The sequence below is a fragment of the Vitis vinifera genome, chromosome 7 (assembly GCF_030704535.1).
Source record: "Vitis vinifera cultivar Pinot Noir 40024 chromosome 7, ASM3070453v1".
NCBI classification, from domain to species: domain Eukaryota; kingdom Viridiplantae; phylum Streptophyta; class Magnoliopsida; order Vitales; family Vitaceae; genus Vitis; species Vitis vinifera.
The window spans coordinates 2,291,406-2,312,443 of NC_081811.1; the positions used below are offsets into that span (position 1 = coordinate 2,291,406).

Genomic DNA, 21,038 nt, shown 5'->3' on the forward strand with positions numbered 1-21,038 from the left:
GAACCTCCCGCAAACCCTCCCCATTCCTTTACCACTTTGAGCCAGGCCTCTAGGTAGCATGGCAGATTTAATTGATATTTAGTTTTTCATGGATCCTAATCCTAGAGTAAACTTTTTGGATCCTAATCCTGGTAAGAGCAATCTGATGAATCCTGATTGCAGCTGGATAGAATTAAATAGGAATTTCTGTGCTAAAGCAACCCATTAGCCTTAACTGAGGAATTGGCCACATCATTAGGAATGCCATTAGCTTCTCATTTTTTTTTATTTTTTTTTATAGGTGCCATTAAATTCTCATTAAGTATCCAAAAAAAAAAAAAATCGACAATAAATTTGGCCTAAATTCTAACCAAACACATTTATTGGGCAAAATGTATTATCCTTTGAAACCCCTAAACACCTTAGCCATGCATGACTTTTTTCCCCCTTCATTCTTGACCTTCAAAAAATAATATGACAAATTGGATAATTGTCATCCCCAGTGCCTTTGTCTGAATTAATTGGGCTAAAAGGTTCATCTAAGGATTTTTTTTTTCTTTTAGTTTTGCATGGATGAGAAGTTTAATATCATTCAAACTAAGTCAGTTTTGACTTTGAGGAACCCAACTTATTGAGCAGCAAACTATAAAATCCAGATCCAAGTTACTTTTCAGATCTGGATGATTTACATCCAAAAATTCATATTTAACTTTCTGTAGGAAGTTGTAAATGCAATGTGTTGAAAAATGGTTCCTAATTTTGTATCCTTACTTATTTTCCCTCGATTACAGCTATCCTACATCAAATGTGATTTGGAGGAAATGGATTTCATTATGTCAACGGGAGAGAGTGACTTGACCAATCAACTTCTTCCCTCGAAGCACTCATTTTTTATTCGTGAATCAAGGTAGTTAACTCGAATATCCATTCTCTTGATCTGCATTATGCTATCTTTTTCAAGGATCTTGTTCCGAATTCATACAAAAAAAAAATTATCAATGTGGTTACTCTATGACAAATTTTTCCATACTTAATCCAACTTTATAACCTTTGATCTCCAGTTTGTTTAGCCTTATTCCTAACAAAAGTCGCTTATATTGTTCCTTTTTTTTTAAATAGTCCTTGTTCCTTTCTTAGAAGCTACCTGATCTGAAGTAGCAACTTAATTTTAAGTGTTTATGCAATTTCAAAAATCAGGTTTGACATTTGGTAATAAATTTTCTTAAGGGCATTGCATTCAAAGTTAAAATACAACATATATTCTTGCAAGGTATGTTGCCCATGAGGCTTACTTCATTTTTTTTGGTAAAATTGCAGATCTGGTGTAAGGCATACCAATGTTCTATTAAGGGGATCAGTCTTTCGGACATTTAGTATCAATTTTTTCACGTATGGTTTCCCGGTACATATCCCTTAACCACACATATCATCATTTTTTTCTTTGCTTTTTTTTCTTTTGACTTGTCTTGGTTGATGGAATCTTTCTTTAAAGTTATGTTCTAGAAGTTAGCATTAGTGGTATTTGGTAGAGATCTCAGCAGTTTGAAAAGCTTGTGAAAGTGAACCTCTAAGTCCAGTTTATGTTTGAGTAGTAGCAATTTTTTATGATAAATAAAATTTGCTTGTAATGGGGCTCCAATGCCTCCAGTCCTCCACATCCTGATCCCAACTACTTGGTGTTGGCCGCAATAACTTGACCACACTAATGATACAATAACTCGAATGTACTTTATTTTAAAGATAAAAACTGTAAATAAATGAAGTATATGTTATGTGGCTTAGGGTACAGGTGTTGTCTAGGTGCCTGATCCTTCATATCTCAAATGTTAGAATATAAGGACTTGGTTGAAAAAGGATTTTGAATGGTACTTGAATTTGACATAATAAATATAAAAAAAATCAATTGAAAGTCAATTAGAAGCAAAAAATAACATATCCTTGATTAAAAAAATTGCACTCTCCTTTTTTTTTTTTCTCTTTTATTCCTATTCTTAAAATAGAAACAATCAAAATAGTCAATATCCGAAACAAAATAGGAGTATCCATTAAGGATCTCACACAGTCACACCCACACTCTTGACATGTTGCGTCGACTGGGCTATGTTGGGTGAAGTTGAAGTTCTGGTATCAAAGAATGAAGTGAAGACATTATTTTTTGATCCTTAAACTCATCTAAGGGGCACCAAACTGGGGCTTGGATTATCTTGGAATTGCCATATGAGAGTTCAAACCTGAGAATCAAGGCCTTTGGGCCATCTCTTGTAAAACCATTTCTGCTTCCAATTATTCAAATCAGTTTCAGACAATCCAAATCCTAGCGGTGTGAAGGGTTTAGGTCTGTGCCAGCCTCCTGATATGCCAATTGAAAGTCTGTCAAAATAGTAATTTTATGTATGCTTAGCACTTTCAAGCAGTTTAATCTAGATGGTTGGCAGGGTGGTTTTGGTTTGTCCACTATTAAGTGGGTTCAGCATTAGGTTTTCCTCAACAAAGGAGATGTTTTGGGTTTGGCAGTTCCTAAGCTTGCCACCATCTAACCCATTTCCGGCTATTCTTGCAGACAGAAAATTATATTTAGCTGTCATTTTGTGCTTTATGGTGATCATTCCTTAGTTTTCTATCATATTCTGTTGACATGGATGGTCCTGTTTAATTCTTCCTTGAGATTTGTTATTTGATAAGTTTTAACTCTAATCAGTTTTCTTTGGCATGTGAGTCTATCATTATCTTTGGCTTATATGTAAAACTTTCAGTGGTGAACTTGCCAGGTTTCCTTGTTTGCCCTTTCTTTTTGGAGTTTTCATTTCACAAGTGTATGTGCATTTGGATTACTCGCATATGTCGGCTATGTTGTGTATGCCTTCCCTTCCTTGTTCCATCTGCATCGGCTAAATGGACTGCTGCTTGTCTTTATTCTCTTGTGGGCTGTTAGCACGTATATTTTCAATGTGGCATTTGCATTCCTGGACCTGCAACTTGGGAAGGTAGTCTTTCATTTCAGGAAAAGTTTTCCATTTATTACCAAAGTCTTAATAGATTTATTAGATAATTCTTGGTACATTTGCCTGCAGGACATGGAGATTTGGGAGATGGTTGGGCTGTGGCATTATCCTATACCTGGTTTCTTTCTGCTTGCACAGTTTGGTCTTGGAATTCTGGTTGCTGTGGGTAATCTTGTTAACAACACTGTTTTCCTCCACTTATCTGATGAGGATGGGCAATCTTCAAACGAGAACTCTACTGTAGAAGGTAGAGACACTATATTCTAACCTTGATTATTTGGTAATCCAGTTTATTCTTCCGTTTTTTTGTTCTAGATTTAGCTTAAAAATAGTTACTTGGCCCACTTAAATTATTTGCTGTGTCTACCTGTTTTTGTCAGTTTGTTTGCTTCATATCATACTTAACGTGTTATTCCAATCAATTGGATGGGCTGGATGGTCCTTTTTCCCATCCAATCACTCTGTCAAAATCATTGACTCCTCACCATCCCAACTAATGCTTATTTTGACCTTTGTCTGGTCTGTTAGTACCTTTTGCTTGAGTATATGGTCCTTATTTCCAACAGACTGTCTTTAGTTTCTTGCTTTGTGTTTTAAACCACTCCTGGATGGAGTTTTTAGTTTCTCTGTTAAATCACAGATTGTTTTGTTTCTTCTCATCATTGCAACCCACAATTGTGTTTGAATTCCCATGGTCCTTTTCAATGCTTTGACCTCAACATTTTCTAAGTAGCTTCAAGTGAGATCAGTTTTCATTTATGTGTGATGCTTAAATCATTGTGGAAGTGCATTGCTCTTACTTCTCTCTTTCTGGTAAATTGATCATTTGCCTTCTTCATTCATATGTGATGCTTAAATCATTGTGGAAGTGCATTGCTTTTACTTCTTTTTTTGTAGTAAATCGACCATGTTCCTTTTTCCTTTAATGGCCAATTTTTCTTGGTTCTTACTTCCTAAAAGAGGCAGTCTATGTCTTCAGATCTAATCCTCTTTCCATCTTCTGCTACACTGGAATAGCCTACCTGGCTATTTTGCCTCTTCTCAATCCTCTTCTGCTTGGGGATTTATTTTATTTTCTGAGTTTTCATCCTGAAAGAGGCATTTATTTTCTTCAGATTTTGTTTTATTATACTCTTTCATTTGTTCCAATTTCATTATTTTGCTTTCAACCATGTGATCATGTCCCCATTTTTTTTAATTGTAGTGAACGAAGAGACCAAGGTATTGATTGTTGCTACAATTGCATGGGGCCTGCGTAAAAGCTCTCGTGCTATCATGCTGGCGCTTATATTCCTCATTGCCATGAAACCGGGTTTCATCCATGCTGTATATAGTATGTTTTAATTAAGCCTATTTTTTTTCTGCTTTTTTCCCCCTAGAGAACAATATATATCAAGTTAACTCTTTGGAAGCTCAATGCCTTTGCCCATCAATTGAATAATATGTACAAACTCAATGGCTTGCTAATGATTTTACATGATTCAATAGCAGTGTACTTATTGGTTCCCTTTTCTGACCTTTGCTTCAGTGGTATTCTTCTTGATATATCTTTTGAGCCACAACATCAGCAGGAAGACATGTCAATCCCTGATTCTCCTATGTGAGGTTCATTTTGCACTGTTGTACATTCTTCAGCTTAATCTTATCTCCAGAACATTGGAGGAAAAAGGCTCTATTAGTATGGAAATTCTATCGCAGATAGGTATATGTTTATGTTTAATTGATTTACTGTACATTGTTGCCTCAAAGGGTTGTGGACCTGTGATTTTAATATCTTTTCTCATGCAAATGCTAAGTTTCTTTGTATATATTTCTCCTTTGGTTTGATTGTTTTTTCTTTTTTTCTTTTTTGGTGGGGTTCAGAGTTTGATTATATCATTTCACGTGAACTGATGTAGGTCTCCTTGAGCACGACCATTCCTGGGATTCATTAGAAATAGCTATGCTTGCATGCTGCTGTGCAGTTCATAAGCATGGTTTTGATGTGCTGTTTTCGTTCTCAGCAATGGTGCAGCACACCCCAAACCCTCCGATTGGATTCAGCATCTTGAAAGCTGGTTTGAATAAATCAGTTCTATTGTCAATTTACAGCTCTTCAACTACCAGAGACTGCAATGATAATCGTTCTCATGGTATATGTTTATGCTTGCCTAATGTATTTTGCAATGACTGTCTGTTTTGGTCTCTGAGACTAGCAAAAGAAAACGGAAGAAGGTCCAAAATGATTTCCTAATTCTTTAGAATTATGATGATGTTATGATATGATCTTTGGGTAAGGCATTACACATTGTCAAATTAACGAGTGGACCATGATACCTGTGCAAAATAGGGGACTAAGGAATCAGGTTGGCAGTTGATTGGATTCCCTGTTGAATTTTGAAGCAGTCTTTTCAATGGTGTGCTTTGGGCTTGCATTGGAGCATGCTTCAGCACAATCTGCTCCCAAAATGTGTCGAGGTGTAAAAAAAAGAAGGCAAGACTTCCCAAAGGCATATGCTGTAGGGGTCTGGGCATAAGTGAGGACGCTTCTGGGTTGCCTTTCACTCTCCGATGTGTGAGGCTAAGCTTCTAAGATTTGAGGGGAAAAAAATCTACTATAGAAAAGGTTGAGATTTGAGGGAAAAAAACAACATTTAAATCAGTTTGTTGCTCCTCCTTGTCTCTCAGGGGCACTTCTCATCAGCATTCCAACCCTGGGTCAGCGGCATTGTCTCTCTTAACCACCCTTCTTTTCTCAATTTTCATAGTCAGATTTTAGATTTTTATTTATTTAGGTTTTTAAGTCCCACCTCTTCTCAACCCACTCACATTATTCCTCTTCTCATGTACACAACTGAGTCCACCTTTTAGAGTTTTTTTAAAGGTTTTACTTATTTATTTTGTTTGTTTTTATTCAGATTATTTATTTATATCTCTCTCTTGCTAAACTATTTATGCAATTTTTTCAACTCTACCAATTTCTTTGTTTTTCATGTATTATGCAATTTAATTATTCGTTCTTTTTAACTTAACAAAATATTTACAAAAAATCAATTATTATTTTCTTTTGCATGTATCAAAAAGTTATGCAATCTTTTTTTTTTTTTTTCATGTAGCAAAAAAATTATGTAATTCCATTTTTTTGTGACTTAAATTGACCTTTTATGAAGTTTAACATTTATTTTATTTCTATACGCTTTAAATCCTTTTTAAATATTTATTACTTATGGAAATTTGAGTTGCAAAAGGCTTACACCTTGCCACAAAGGCACTAAAATGCCTTAAAACGCCTTGCTTTACACTTTCACTTCTGAAAACTTTGTTTTGAAGGAACCCATTTGGATGAAGAACTATTAGGTATATTGCATTCACTGGGATGGAAAAAAAGTTGTGCATGATCAGAGAAATTTCATTTTCTTCATATAGCAAACTGGAAAATGTCTGGTTTGTTTTACTTTCTAGTAGGAGGGTTAATAGGGTGTTCTAGTGATGCCCTTTGCATGTAATCTATGTATATTGACTACTGTGTTTACAAAAATACTGCTGTTATTTTATTTGCTTCCACTATGGTTATTATCATTTACTCATTGTTTGTTTATCTATTTTCAGAGAGAAGGATAGCATCATTTCTCAGTGCAATAGGGCAGCAGTTTCTATCTATGTATCGATCCTGTGGAACGTATATAGCTTTTATGACAATTCTTCTCGCAGTATACCTGGTGACACCTAATTATATATCATTTGGGTACATTTTCCTTCTCCTTGTTTGGATCATTGGAAGACAACTTGTTGAGAAGACAAAAAGACGTTTATGGTTTCCATTAAAAGTGTATTCACTTCTGGTGTTTATATTCATATATAGCTTGAGCATTTGCTCCAAATTCGAGATGTGGTTGTCTAGAGTTATAGATCTTTATCCTAATTTGGGTTATAACCCAGAAGCTTCATTGTTGAAAAATGTTTGGGAATCTCTAGCAATTGTGATTGTGATGCAACTTTATAGTTATGAGAGGAGGCAGAGTAAGTATAACAGATTAGATGCTCCCCATCCTGTGCAATCTGGAATACTTGGGTTTATTAGACGGCTTCTGATTTGGCACAGCCAGAAGATCTTGTTTGTTGCAGTATTCTATGCATCTTTATCTCCAGTTAGTGCCTTTGGTTTTGTGTATCTTCTCGGTCTAGTCATATGTTCAACTTTACCTAAAGTTTCTCAGATCCCATCAAAATTGTTCTTAGTCTACACTGGATTTTTAGTGATGACTGAGTATCTGTTTCAGATGTGGGGCAAACAGGCTGAGATGTTTCCTGGCCAAAAGCACTCTGATTTGTCCCTTTTTTTGGGCTTCTCTGTATTTAAGCCTGGGTTTTCTGGAATAGAGTCAGGTTTGAGGGGGAAAGTACTGGTGATCGCTGCATGTACCCTTCAATACAATGTTTTTCATTGGTTGGACAAGATGCCAAGTACTCTTCTAAGTATGGGGAAATGGGAAGAGCCTTGCCCACTGTTTATCTCAGAAGAAGAGACCCTGCCTGTTGTTTCGGTTTCTAGTGAGGTGAGTAAGCCATCATCAGATTCCAGCTCTCTGTCTGTAAAAAAGAGGGGGGTGACAAGCTATTCATGGCCATCCTTTAACTTTGGTCTGTCTCAAGAATCTCATCCAGTGTCTTCTGAAACGGCTGAATCTGGAGGTAGTGGCTCTAGAAAGTTTTCATTTGAGAATATCTGGGGAAGCACTAAGGAGAGTCATAAGTGGAACAAGAAGCGGATTCTTGCCTTGAAGAAGGAGAGATTTGAAACACAGAAGACTACATTGAAAATATATTTCAAGTTTTGGGTGGAGAATATGTTCAATCTGTTTGGCCTTGAGATAAACATGATTGCATTGCTTCTTGCCAGTTTTGCTTTGTCAAATGCTATTTCTATGCTATATATTGCAGCTCTAGCTGCTTGTGTTCTTCTGAATCGGCATATTATATGGAAGTTATGGCCCGTATTTATCTTCTTGTTTGCTTCCATTCTCATCCTTGAGTACTTAGCCCTCTGGAAGAATATGGTTTCTTTGAGTCCAGACAACCCAAGTGATACTAATTTGCATTGCCATGACTGCTGGAGAAGCTCTGATTTATATTTCCATTATTGCAGAAACTGTTGGCTGGGTATTACTCTCTAAGCAAGTTTGCTTAATTATCTATGCCATTCTGTTTCTTTTAAATGCTCTAAGAATTAGGAAATCAGTAAACTGTTTTTTTTTTCCATACTAGGCATTACATTGTCTGAAAGAATTCTAGTATAGCTCTCTGATTTAAATCTGTGAAGTAGTTTTAGGAGCCCCATGGAGGGGCTTTCTACTGCCATTCTATAGGTATTGCATTGATTCCTTCAATTTGACCTAATGCTCTAACAACTAGGCAGTACCTGGCGAAGTCCAAGTTGCTTTGGAAAAATTGCTTAGTCTTATTCTCCTTTCCCATCAGAGCACAACTCCTTATCTGTTAATCTGAAATTTTTGTACCATTTTTGCTGTAGGACTGGTTGTTGATGATCCTCGAACGCTTATCAGCTATTATATAGTCTTCATGCTTGCATGTTTCAAACTTCGTGCTGATCACTCGTCCAGTTTCTCAGGGCCATTTACATATCATCAAATGATGTCTCAACGTAAGAATATATTTGTTTGGAGAGATCTTTCATTTGAAACTAAAAGCATGTGGACTTTCCTTGACTACCTGAGGCTTTACTGTTATTGCCATCTTTTGGATCTTGTGCTGGCTTTGATTTTGATTACTGGAACCCTCGAGTATGACATTCTGCACCTTGGGTACCTATGTTTTGCTCTAATTTTCTTTCGGATGAGACTCAAAATACTAAAGAAGAAGAATAAAATTTTCAAGTTCTTGCGCATATACAACTTCTCAATCATTGTTCTTTCTCTTGCCTATCAATCTCCTTTTGTGGGGGATTCCAGTGCTGGGAGGCATAAAACGATAGATTACATATATGAGGTGATTGGATTTTACAAATATGATTATGGGTTTAGGATTACTTCAAGATCTTCACTGGTTGAGATTATCATATTTATGCTGGTATCCCTGCAGTCATATATGTTTTCCTCCCATGACTTCGATAACGTGTCACGGTATCTTGAAGCAGAGCAAATAGGTGCCATTGTACATGAGCAAGAGAAAAAAAGTGCATGGAAAACTGCACAGTTAAAGCATATTCGGGAAGCTGAGGAGAGCAAACGCCAGCGTAACTTGCAAGTAGAGAAAATTAAATCTGAGATGCTCAACCTACAAACCCAGCTTCATAGCATGAACTCTAATACAAATTTTGATGAAGCTTCTCATTGTATTGAAGGTTTAAGGAGGAGAAGTACTTCTCTTAATTCAAATAGGGACACTGGGGCCCCTGATAAAGGGGAAGGCATTCTTAGGAAACAAGAGCAGAGTTTCTGTACAGACTTGATATTCCCTTCTGATTTGCATGATTTTCCTGCTACGGAGAGTCCATCTGCGATCAAGAATACAGAGCATCCAATGGAATATTCTCTTTCTGAGATCACTGAGCTTGGCGAGGATTCTGCTGATGGAGCCTTAGTTGACTCAGAAAAAAGAGAGAAAGTTAAAAGTCAAGTAAAGGAAAGCCCGTTAATTTCTGCAGTGCAGCTGATAGGTGATGGTGTTTCCCAGGTGCAATCCATTGGAAATCAGGCAGTTACCAACCTGGTGAGCTTCTTGAACATAGAGCACGAAGATTCAGATTCAAATGAACAATATTCTTCTGAGAATGGGATACATGACACGATTGAGGGTCAAAATTTGAGGTACACATGTTTGAACCATTCATCTTCTTTTCAGTCTGATAAGAGCAGAACCACGTCCGATGCTGCCAGTCTGCAGATTGGAAGGATCTTCCGTTACATATGGTCTCAGATGCGATCCAATAATGATGTTGTGTGTTATTGTTGTTTTGTTCTTGTCTTTCTTTGGAACTTTAGTTTGCTCTCTATGGCCTACCTTGCAGCCCTCTTCTTGTATGCTCTCTGTGTGAATAACGGCCCAAGTTATATGTTCTGGGTTATTATGCTTATCTACACAGAAGTATATATTTCGGTTCAGTACCTTTATCAAATTATCATTCAACACTCTGGGTTGAGCATCCAATCAAGCATACTTCATGAGCTAGGGTTTCCTGAGCATAAAATTATGTCATCTTTTGTTATCAGCTCATTGCCTCTTTTCTTAGTCTACTTATGTACCCTCATACAGAGCTTTATAACTGCAAAAGATGGTGAGTGGATGTCCTTTACAGAATTCAATTTTTTTAAGAGGAGAATTCTCCATAGGAAAGAGGTGTTTGTGACTTCCAGCTGGAGTGAGAGAGCACAGAAGCTGCTTCAACCAATAATGAATGTGATGAATATGATAATTAGGGGCTTCTCTAGGTACTGGAAATCACTAACACAAGGAGCAGAATCTCCTCCCTACTTTGTTCAGTTGTCTATGGATGTCCACTTGTGGCCAGAAGATGGGATTCAGCCAGAGAAGATTGAGTCTGGAATAAATCAATTGCTTAAGATGGTTCATGATAAAAGATGCAATGGAAAAAACCCTAATCTTTGCCCGTCTGCTAGTAGGGTTCGCGTTCAAAGCATTGAAAGAAGCCAAGAAAACCCAAGTCTGGCCTTGGCTGTTTTTGAGGTGGTATATGCCTCCCCTTTGACAGAATGTACACCAACAGAATGGTACAAGTCTCTGACTCCTGCAGCTGATGTAGCAAAGGAGATTCGTGAAGCACAGCATGCAGGGTTTGTAGAAGAAATTGGATTCCCATACCCTGTACTTTCCATAATTGGGGGAGGCAAAAGAGAAATTGATCTGTATGCCTATATATTTGGTGCAGACTTGACTGTTTTCTTCTTAGTCGCCATGTTCTATCAATCTGTGATTAAAAATAAAAGTGAATTTCTAGATGTGTATCAGCTTGAAGATCAATTCCCGAAAGAGTTTGTATTTATCCTAATGGTAAGACTGCTTCTTCTGTTTCTTTTATTATTTTTTAACATTTTAAATATTGAAAATTAAATATTAAGTTCAATGAGAGGTGCTGGTGGAGTCAGAAATGTAAGGGGGGGGGGGGGGGGGGGGGGTGCAAAATAGAAAAAATTTGTTTCAAGGGGGGCAATGTGTCTTCAAGGTGCTTCGTTCAATGGTTAAACCTTTTTTACCTTTAAATTTGGCTTAGTGGCTTAATGACTTAGTGGAAATTTGGTTTTTCAGGGGGGGCACTTGTCCCCCCGGGCATATGCTGGCTCCACCAGTGATGAGAGGACTAAGGACCATTTTCAGCCAACTTTATAAGTAAACTATTTTCCTGGGGAATGTTGCATGAGGACTAAGAGTTTTTTATAATTTGTAAAAGGTGACGAATACTATAAATATTTGATGAATGATATTAAATAAAATGGAGACCCCTTTGAATCATTGGCTCAATTGAGGCAAGTTGGTGGAATAGTCAGTTCCTTGTGATTTGTTTGGGTTACTATTGCTGGGATATGCCTTGAAGGATTGTCACCCCTTCTTCTCCTGCATTAAATTCTCTTTTTTAATAATTAACTCTTTCTTGATTAAATGGGTTGAAGGCTATGACATCTTATTTGATTTCCTAACTGGAGTAAATGCTTTCTTTGTGCAGATTATCTTTTTCTTGATTGTGCTTGATCGCGTAATTTACCTTTGGTCATTTGCCATGGGAAAAGTGATATTCTACTTTTTCAACCTCATCCTCTTTACATATTCAGTTACAGAGTATGCTTGGCACATGGAGCCTTCTCATTGGCATGCAGGAGGATTAGCACTTCGTGCAATATATTTTACAAAGGCAGTTTCACTGGCACTTCAGGCTATACAGATCCGATATGGGATTCCTCATAAAAGCACTTTGTGTCGGCAATTTTTGACAAGCAAAGTTTCAAGAGTTAATTATTTAGGTTACCGACTTTATCGTGCTCTGCCATTTCTTTATGAATTGCGATGTGTACTTGACTGGTCGTGCACAACCACATCTTTGACCATGTATGACTGGCTGAAGGTAAGTTATTGTAATATTCATCCATAGCATCACTGAAAGACTCACCTTACTTGAAACCTCTGACACTATTGAATTATGCCACTGGTGTCATTACATTGAGAACACCACAATTAAAAAAGACAGTTGTCGGCAATGGCATCATTATTGTGTTAGAAAAAAAAAATTATAAATAGAAAATTAGAGTGTCAATTTCTATTTGGCATGACAAATGAATTGCCAAAGGCTGACGATACGAGTTTCCTTTGTTGATTTCTCATATTCATAAAGCTGCAGCCTTAGCATCATATAACTTTTTATGTGATCATAGTTGCTTTACAACAGCTCATAACATGATACTTAAAATTAATTTTGTGACTATTTGTCTTTAATTGGTGAACAGTTTTGATTTTACGATAAATAATCAGCTGTTTTATCTGAGGATATTGGCTTAGCAATAGCAATTTGATTCGATAATTGCATGCTTATCTATGATAATAACAATTTCAGCTGGAGGACATACATGCAAGCTTGTTCCTTGTCAAATGTGATACAGTGTTGAATAGAGCTTCTCACAAACAGGGAGAGAAGCAAACAAAAATGACCAAATTTTGCAACGGAATATGTCTATTCTTCGTACTAATCTGTGTTATCTGGGCTCCAATGCTGGTAAGTGACTTGGGAAAAATAAAGTAATGATTTTCTTTTCATTTTTTCTTCTTCTTGTGTGGAAAAAGAAGCTACTGATTGATTTGTATTCTTAAGGGAAAGAAAAGAAAAGGAAAGAAAAAATAAAACCTAGGAGTCTAGGACCACAAAAATTTTTGGATTCAGCAAGGGAGTGGACCATTTTAAATTTAATGGTCCTGAAAATTTGTTTTTATCTTATGTTTAAAGGGAGTTGTGTGATTCTTCATTTAAATAATGGTTAAATTTATAGGCTTACTTGGTGGTTGCCAGCAATGAATATTAGATAATGAAACCTTCTATACAAGCAAGATACATTTGGCTTGGATGAAATTCTGAGTGAGCTAACTAATGTTTCAATTTCTTGGCTTGAACAAATGTTCCATGGCAAGTGAAATTGTGCCTTGCTTCATTACCTCTCAAGAACCCTTCTTAAGCCATTTTTTTTTTTTAAGTAAAAGTTATGCATATTTATCAGATCACCTAAAATTATCATGCACAATTTGTTTCCGATCAAAACCAAAAAAGAAAAAGAAAAAAAGGAAGGGCCAATCTCTATAGGACACGACGAAAACAAAAATCCAACAAATTTGATATACAGGTTACCATGCCCAATTGACCTAGGTTTCCTGAAGTCCAGCATCAAACATTAATATTGAGTTTTGACTTAATCTTGAAGGGAGATTTCCAAGATTGAATCAGAAAACTGCACTGGGGTGAAGAAGGGGCAATTGACCTCCAGCCTCTTGAGAATAAGAAACACTCAAACTCTCCTAGAAATTTTAAGCCACGCCGAACCAGGCCACATTTAAGTGTAGTATCAGGCTCCTGTATTAGCTAATGCTTTTTCATATTTGTAACTCCAGCTAGTGGTAGATCCTAGGGTTATGTGTGAGTGTGAGAGAATGCTTACTTTAGGCTGCTGATTTGTGAGGCCAGGCCAATGAGCAAGACCTGAAACAACTTATTTTTCTTCTGACTTCAGTCTAAGTTGAAAATAGTTTCACTGAGCAGCACTATGTTTTGCCCAAAGAAAGTCTATTCCCAAGTAGATGACTTTATTTGAATGAGTTACCATCAAGGAATCATATTGAACCCATTTAAAATTGAGTATGCAGTTGGCAGTTATTCTGCCCATTCTTAAAAATATATGAAGTTAGCTATGCTACTGACAGTGACCAACATTGTTAATATTACTGTCCCAATGTTCTTATTGTTTTTGTTTGAAAACCTGAGGCTCCACCATGAGGTTAGAAGTAAATATACCTCATTATGATTTTCATCTAAATAGAAAAGGCAACAGTTGGTGTATTTCAATTGGGTACTAATGATTCTTTTTTGGGGGGTGGGTGTTGGTTTCCTCAGATTTACAGCAGTGGTAACCCAACAAATGTTGCAAACCTCATCAAAGATTGCAGTGTTCAGGTTGATATTAAGACAGGGGCTGGAAGGTTAACCTTATACCAAACCACTCTATGTGAAAAAATCCCATGGGATATGCTTGATGGTGGTGCTGATCTTGACCCCAAAGGTTATTTGGATGCATTTGAGAAGAGTGATGTCCAATTAATATGCTGTCAAGCTGAGGCAAGTAGTTTGTGGCTTATTCCCCATGTGGTTCAGAACAGATTCATTCAATCCCTTGACTGGGATATGGGAATGGATATTACTTTTACTTGGCTGCTTACCCGAGGTAGGCCAAAAGGCAAGGAAGTTGTGAAATATGATACAGATGTTGATCATTTGAATCTTCCAAAACAATCAGATGTCCAGGAAGTTCTCAATGGTACTGCCAACAGCTTCCGGATAAACAATGTTTATTCGAGATACTTTCGAGTTACTGGTTCTGGTGAGGTCAGACCTTTAGGACAAGAGGTATGCTTATCTGAGTAACATTCTGCATCATGCATAAAGTAGCTCTCTCTCTCTCTCAACTGAACTTATTCTAATTTTTATGTACTAGCTTTTGGCTTGTTATTGACACCATTTTAACAGTTAACAAAAATGTCTTTAGATGTCATTCTTAGAAAAGAATGGCCATTGTTGAGGTTGTTTACCAGTATAACAACTGGTATCAGTTTCTTTTTTAACCACTGAAACCTTTCTAATGACTTCATTTTGTTTAAATTAAATCTTAACCCTTATGAGCTATTGAATATTTTATCTGGGAAAGGAGCTTAAACTAATGGTAGCTATTGGCTATTGCATCTACTATAATGAGCATACATAATGTTATAGTAGACCGCAAAGCTGTTATTTCATAAAGAGCCTCCAAACTATTTCAAAATAAAGATGCTACTTTAAATACCAATACTTTACAGGCAAATGCAGTCAGTGCTGATCTTGTTCTAAATCGTGGGAATTTTGAATGGTGGTCCTTCCACGATACTAATCCTTCGAATCTAAGTGGATGTGGAGGGTTGACAGGACCCATGGCCATCATTGCATCTGAGGAAACCCCTCCGCGTAAGTTTAAAAAACATCGCTACTGCAGATGTCGATAAAATGTTGTAATTTTCCTTGTTATTGTATTATTAATCCTCCAATTTTACAGAGGGTATTCTTGGTGACACTCTTAGCAAGTTCAGCATCTGGGGTCTCTACATTACCTTTGTGCTTGCAGTTGGCCGTTTTATCAGACTGCAGTGCTCTGACTTAAGAATGAGAATCCCCTTTGAGAATCTTCCTTCTTGCGACAGGTAATACAAATCTTTGTTGCAAACCCCATATCCCCATCTGCTTATTTGCAAATACAAGGATGCCTATGGCAAAATGTGTTGCTGAAAATTGTTTTCTTTCTGAATTTTGTTGGGTTGAGAACAAACCAAAAAGGGAGAAAAATAGATGAACTCAATTTGCAGGCTTCCATTTGTGGCTGTGAACAGCATTATGATATGCATTTACACAACCACCTTGCTTTATCGTTGCATTCAAACTAAACCCACTTCATAAATATTCAAGTTATGCTTGAGATAACTGATAACTTTCCCCAACTTGTTCATTACGATGTAGGTTGATAGCCATCTGTGAGGATATATATGCTGCAAGGTCAGAGGGTGAGCTTGGAGTGGAGGAGATTCTCTACTGGACTCTGGTGAAGATCTACAGGTCTCCACACATGCTGCTCGAATACACAAAGGTCGACTAGGTTCTGGAGTTGAATCTTACCTCTAGTCCCCAACAAGTTTCAAAGACTGAATGCTGAATTAGGCATGACTAACACCCGCTTACAGAACAATAGTAACCAACAGTGATTGCTATTCTTTTACCCAGCTCTAAAATGCTCTCCCATTGCTTCCCAGTCTCTCAGAAGGATCTACCAGTTTCGATGCTAGACTCCATATGTTTGTAGGGATGTCTTGCTTTGTTTTGAAACTCTCGGGTATTCTGGCTTCTTGTTCGGACAGCAACAAAATTGAATATGAGAGAACATTTCTTTTGCTAATCTTTGTATATGATCTAGTAACTGTTCATTTGTCCTTCACTTTTCACTTTGTGAACTTAATTGATAAGAACAGAACAAAGAAGAGACGTGGACTGAATTTAATTGTAGTAAGCATAATTGTAGGGACCCCTCCCTCTGGGGAACACGTGGCACGCACCTCACAGTGACACGTGGCACGTGTTACCAGCCGGACCATCATCATCCGAATTCCCCTAAGGATACGCATGATGATGGTTCTCCTATCCAGACCGCCTCAAGGAAAGGCAAATGACGTTTCAACTTCTCTTATCCAAGGAAGAGCAAACGTCGCTGGCAAAACACAGACATCCGGACAAACTTCATAATGCATCCGCTCCACAATATATCCGGGCAATTAGCATGTGTCACCCGGATATAATCGTCCGGGTCATCAATTAAAGTAAAGCGAGTCTTACACGCTATCACGACAACCAGCCATGGCCCACGTCCCATCATCTGTAGAGTGAAAGGACGGGTCGAGGTGACAACAAGTCACTTCCCACGATCATTCTACATAATCACTTCCCACGATCTCTAGACAGCAGCATCACCTACCACGGTTCCTGACAGCCGCCAGTAGGGTGGCGATGACCATGCTGCCTCCGAATGTCATCATGACAAACACAAAATATCTCCTCGCCATTAATGAGAGGAACAGTACCCCTGAAGTTGTATATATATGTCTTCGCACGAAGAAGAAGGTAATCCCCTGGTAACCTCCTAATACCTGGTAAAAAGCCAACTGATTTATATCTTCCTCTCTCTCTGACCATGGCTAACAAAACCATCGGAGGGTGCGTCCGAACACCCTGTTCGGATGCCTTCCTGCAGGTATAACGACTGGATCAAGAACCTTTATAAGTTGAAGTCACGCGTCCATCCATCTGGCAACTACGTGGATCGTCAAAGACGCGAGGTATCAACAATAATGAATATATTTTTGGCCTTGCTAGCATTAATGGGTTGCAACTACAGCTTCAGGTCACAGTGTTGTCGATTAACCAGCAAGCCATTACAATGAAAGAACACAGCCGGATAATCAAGAAGGCTGAGCCTGAGATTGCATATTGAACCTTTTTTTTTCCATTTAATCTCTGAAAATATTTTAGAGAATCATAGAGCTTGTTTGGCAACATTATGGAAATTAGTTTTCAATTGTTTTTAGGAACATAATTCTGTTTTGGGAACTCAAATATGAAAAGTAGTGATGTCAGCTTATTCTTTATAAAGTATCATCTACTTACATATAATGCAAAAGTTTTAAAAATATCATCCTTGTTTTCAATTCATACCTGAAAACGCTTTAAATTTGTCCTAAACAACCTATTTTTAAACACATTCCAAAGTTTGCAAGGTGGGAAACTGTTTTCTGTTTTAAAGAAAAAAAAAAAAAACAACCAAAAATGGTTTTGAGGAGGAATTTCCAAAGAGACATAGGCCTATTTGTTAACTTTTCTAAAAAATAGAAAACAAAAATAGCTTTCTATTTTTGAGAAGAAAAAATAGGAAATTTGATAATTAAAAAAGTAGAAAGTAGTTTTCTATTCTTAAAAAAAAGAAGATGTTTTTTAGAATATCTTTTAATTGTTCAAGATGCTTTTACTTGTTTAAAAATAAAGTATTTTATGTAAAAGTTATTTTTAAAAAAATATTATATATATATATATATATATATATATATATATATATATATATATATATATATATATATATATATATATAAATAAATAGATTGAGAACATTTCAAGTTTCAAACAAACTTTTGTTCTACAAAACATCGTAAAACAATTTTTAATAACAGTTAAAAAAAACATATATTTTTTAGAATCGTTTTAAAAAACACTTCCTAAATAGAACTATAATTTCTCCATTATTTTTCAATTCAAGCTCAAAAACATATATCTACATCCCTTAAAGAAAAAAGGAGTTTCTCCAATGCTCTAAGTAGAACTTCATAAGAAAGTCCCCATTAAGTCATTTCTTTAAGTCCCTGTTAAGTCATTTGTGAAGAAATGGATGATCACAAGGAATCATGATGTGTTGGAATTATTGTGACCTTCATGACCAGATAAAGTTAATCCCCACTCTTCTAAAAGTTCATGAGTCATGAACCTAATGTATTTACATTTTCATATTATATCTAATGTATGTGGGAAAAATAAATATAAATAGTATATGGAAAAATACAAGGAATCATGACCAAAGTCTGAACCTACCAAGTTGTGTACAAGGTACAATGACTAAAATCATGTACCTATATTAAAGTTTTCATATACCATGAATACCATATGAAATTTAAGGAAGTGTTCACTTGTGACTCTTGATGGAAGGTCACTTGACATGATATAAAAGGGTTCTTGGTCCCTCTCTCCACTCATCCTAAGTTTATGAGGTTTCCCATCATTTTTGTACAAACATCAAGTGTGAGAGAGTAAGGAGAGGGAATGTACCAGGTGTCAATACTGATATAAGGTGACAAGGTGTTGCCAAAGTGACTCGACATTGTATACAATCTACATAAGGTGATCTTTATCACAATGCCACAAGGTGAGTTTTATAGATTCATTTTGGTTCATTAAACTATAACTCATGAGGTCTTATTCCTTGATTTTCTAACATCATGATCAGCATAGCTACCATCTTGAAGTTAAAACAAGACAATCTATTGATGAATGCCCAACAACAACATAGTTTAACTAGTTACACTTGTAGCAAGTACAGTAAAGAACATTTTGATCTGTGAAAGTGAAGAAGCTTTAACATAACGAACCAGATAACAGGGAGCAAAGTTACAGGATGACCTGTGGAACAACAAACTTGATCACCCAATGAATAATATCAACAGGGATAACCGGAAAATCCTGGTGTCTCTTTATTCATCTCCATTCTCTGATTTTTTCCGTTTTTTATTGCTACCACTAGTAGAAACCTTTCTTTCAATATGAGCAGGAATTGTATCAGCCATAATCTTTGGAACCATAAAATTGAAGTCTGAAGGGGATAAATCTTTGCAGTCTGGGTTTGAACTAAGATATGCAGCTATCTCAGAAAGGGCCCTCACTTTCTTCCCAGTGGGTGTGATGTAGTAGGCATCCATTTTGGAGAAATCTTTTCTAAGCACCAAGTCTCTCTGGAAACCTTTTGGGGTCTTTGGAACGTTTGGCTTGTCTGCAGCCCAGGTTCGAGTAGCATCATACTCGATATCAGTGGGGTCTTCACAAGAGACATCAGCTTTCTTGCTGCAAACAAATGGTTCCTCTATGAATCTACTTCTGATCTCCTCATACTCTTCCTCTGTATCAATCAACCTCCATTTCAAGCATGCTTCACACTGTACAGCATATGCACCGATCGAGCTCCGGACTAATGCTGATTTCTGCCATGGGAAATCAATGATCGCTTCAGGATACAGGCATGTTTGGTATGTGGGAATAGGAATGAAAATGGAATGGGAACGGAGATGAATTAGAATACCATGTAGAAAACAGCAATTAAAATCCTAGTAATTTGATTTCCATAACATCGAATTTTTTATTTCTATTCCTGTTCTAAAAAGCAATCCAACTACAGTAATGAATAGGATGGAATCGATCCGTTCCTATCCTCTAATCCAGTGTTCCAAATATAACCTAATCTCTTGGAAGGCAGCTAGATTCCTTTAGAAATTTCTATCATGAAACAAATTTTCTATTTTGGTGTTTCTTAACCAGTTTTGATGGAAAAGGAAAACAGAAACAATCTGATCACTTGCCCTTTAAAGAACTTGTTCGAAACACGGTTAGGAAATACCGTTCTTATGAGTTTTCTCGGAATTTAAGGAAAGAAAACAGATGAAATTTTTTTGAATTAAACCATCCCAGATACTTCTGAGTACTGTTATGAGATGGAAGAATAGTATACACTGAGTCATTGCAATGAGTAATTTACTGATGCCAACAAGCAAAACAAAACACACAACGATTGAAGAACAATCTACTGATACCAAGCGATGAGTAAAACACAAAAAAGAAGAATCAGAAGCTGGATTGCAGAAAAAACTAAGTCATCTAAAGATGAAGAACAATGAACCCATGTGATATCACCAGACCAGAGCATGATATATCAAACAATTCATAACACAAAACTCTACTCAACCCAATTTCCCTTCTGCACCAAATGCCATACTTCCCCTATAAGAAATCCCAGGCTCAAAATTCCCGTTTCTTTGCTTTTTCCGATTTTCCCACGTTTTCTCGGCATCCAAACAGATAACATATATATATATATACAAAAAAAAAAGATTAAAAAAAAAAAATAACGAAGAAAATCCTATTGCTCACAAAAACCTCAGGAAAAAAGAACGTGAATCCAAGCTCCCTCCGATTACCATGAGATCTTGGATCAGACCGCTAGATTACTCCACATTTAGTCTGTAATCGATAATCGATATGATTTAAGATTAAGACAGGGAGTCATGAACTGTACCCTTTTTTTTCCCTTTGTTTTCTCCATTGGCTGCATCCTCGCGCCGTGAAGATCCTCTCTAGACCACTCTATTATCTCTTTGCTGAGTGCTGACTCCATTGCGATTCACAGTTTATTTGACTCATTTAATATATAAGGGTTGGGATGCTTTGGCTGGGTAACATAATAAAAATATGAGATATTATTTTATTATATCTCATTAAATAGTATATGATATAATTAATGTTATGTTTAGTTAATACGATAACATAAACTAAGATATGTATATAAGATATCACATCTCAGGATATGTATATCCTAATATACGCATATCCTAATATATGATATTTTAATGTAATTCAGGATATTATATTTATATTTAATTTATGAAATAAATAAAAAATAATATAAAATA

General features: G+C 36.5%; 2 protein-coding genes across 6 annotated transcripts in view; one reads left to right on the forward strand and one right to left on the reverse strand.

Moving 5' to 3' along the window:
• Positions 1-16,162, forward strand: part of LOC100254568 (piezo-type mechanosensitive ion channel homolog) — a 28,965-nt gene extending 12,803 nt beyond the window's left edge. For all 4 annotated transcript variants that reach the window (XM_010653799.3, XM_059737850.1, XM_019221093.2 and 1 more), the window contains 15 exons: positions 771-886; positions 1,297-1,381; positions 2,748-2,963; positions 3,051-3,228; positions 4,186-4,314; positions 4,510-4,683; positions 4,880-5,113; positions 6,570-8,120; positions 8,491-10,988; positions 11,659-12,054; positions 12,541-12,699; positions 14,083-14,592; positions 15,039-15,183; positions 15,272-15,416; positions 15,730-16,162. In XM_010653799.3, coding sequence (XP_010652101.1) covers positions 771-886; positions 1,297-1,381; positions 2,748-2,963; positions 3,051-3,228; positions 4,186-4,314; positions 4,510-4,683; positions 4,880-5,113; positions 6,570-8,120; positions 8,491-10,988; positions 11,659-12,054; positions 12,541-12,699; positions 14,083-14,592; positions 15,039-15,183; positions 15,272-15,416; positions 15,730-15,865 — 6,672 coding nt within the window. In that variant the 3' untranslated portion in view covers positions 15,866-16,162. The remainder of the gene's footprint in view (positions 1-770; positions 887-1,296; positions 1,382-2,747; positions 2,964-3,050; positions 3,229-4,185; positions 4,315-4,509; positions 4,684-4,879; positions 5,114-6,569; positions 8,121-8,490; positions 10,989-11,658; positions 12,055-12,540; positions 12,700-14,082; positions 14,593-15,038; positions 15,184-15,271; positions 15,417-15,729) is intronic.
• Positions 16,163-18,821: 2,659 nt separating this feature from the next.
• LOC100245968 (methyl-CpG-binding domain-containing protein 4) lies at positions 18,822-20,845 on the reverse strand. 2 transcript variants are annotated; one of them, XM_002273034.4, is made up of 2 exons: positions 20,645-20,845; positions 18,822-19,556 (listed from the first exon to the last, which is right to left on the reverse strand). In XM_002273034.4, exons 1-2 carry the CDS (start codon positions 20,741-20,743, stop codon positions 19,053-19,055), a joined length of 603 nt encoding a protein of 200 aa, XP_002273070.2. In that variant the 5' UTR covers positions 20,744-20,845; the 3' UTR covers positions 18,822-19,052. The 2 variants fall into 2 exon arrangements, with proteins under 2 accessions (XP_002273070.2, XP_010652099.1); XM_010653797.2 differs by having other exon boundaries at positions 20,547-20,744.
• Between the last annotated feature and the right edge of the window lie 193 nt (positions 20,846-21,038).

What these genes read in the sequence shown, in the direction of transcription:
- LOC100245968 (XM_002273034.4), bottom strand. Translation starts at nt 20,743, where the DNA reads ATGGAGTCAGCACTCAGCAAAGAGATAATAGAGTGGTCTAGAGAGGAT. An exon ending in AAACAAAGGGAAAAAAAAGG is followed by an intron (nt 19,557 to 20,644) that starts GTACAGTTCATG and finishes TTCCCATGGCAG; the next exon opens with AAATCAGCATTAGTCCGGAG.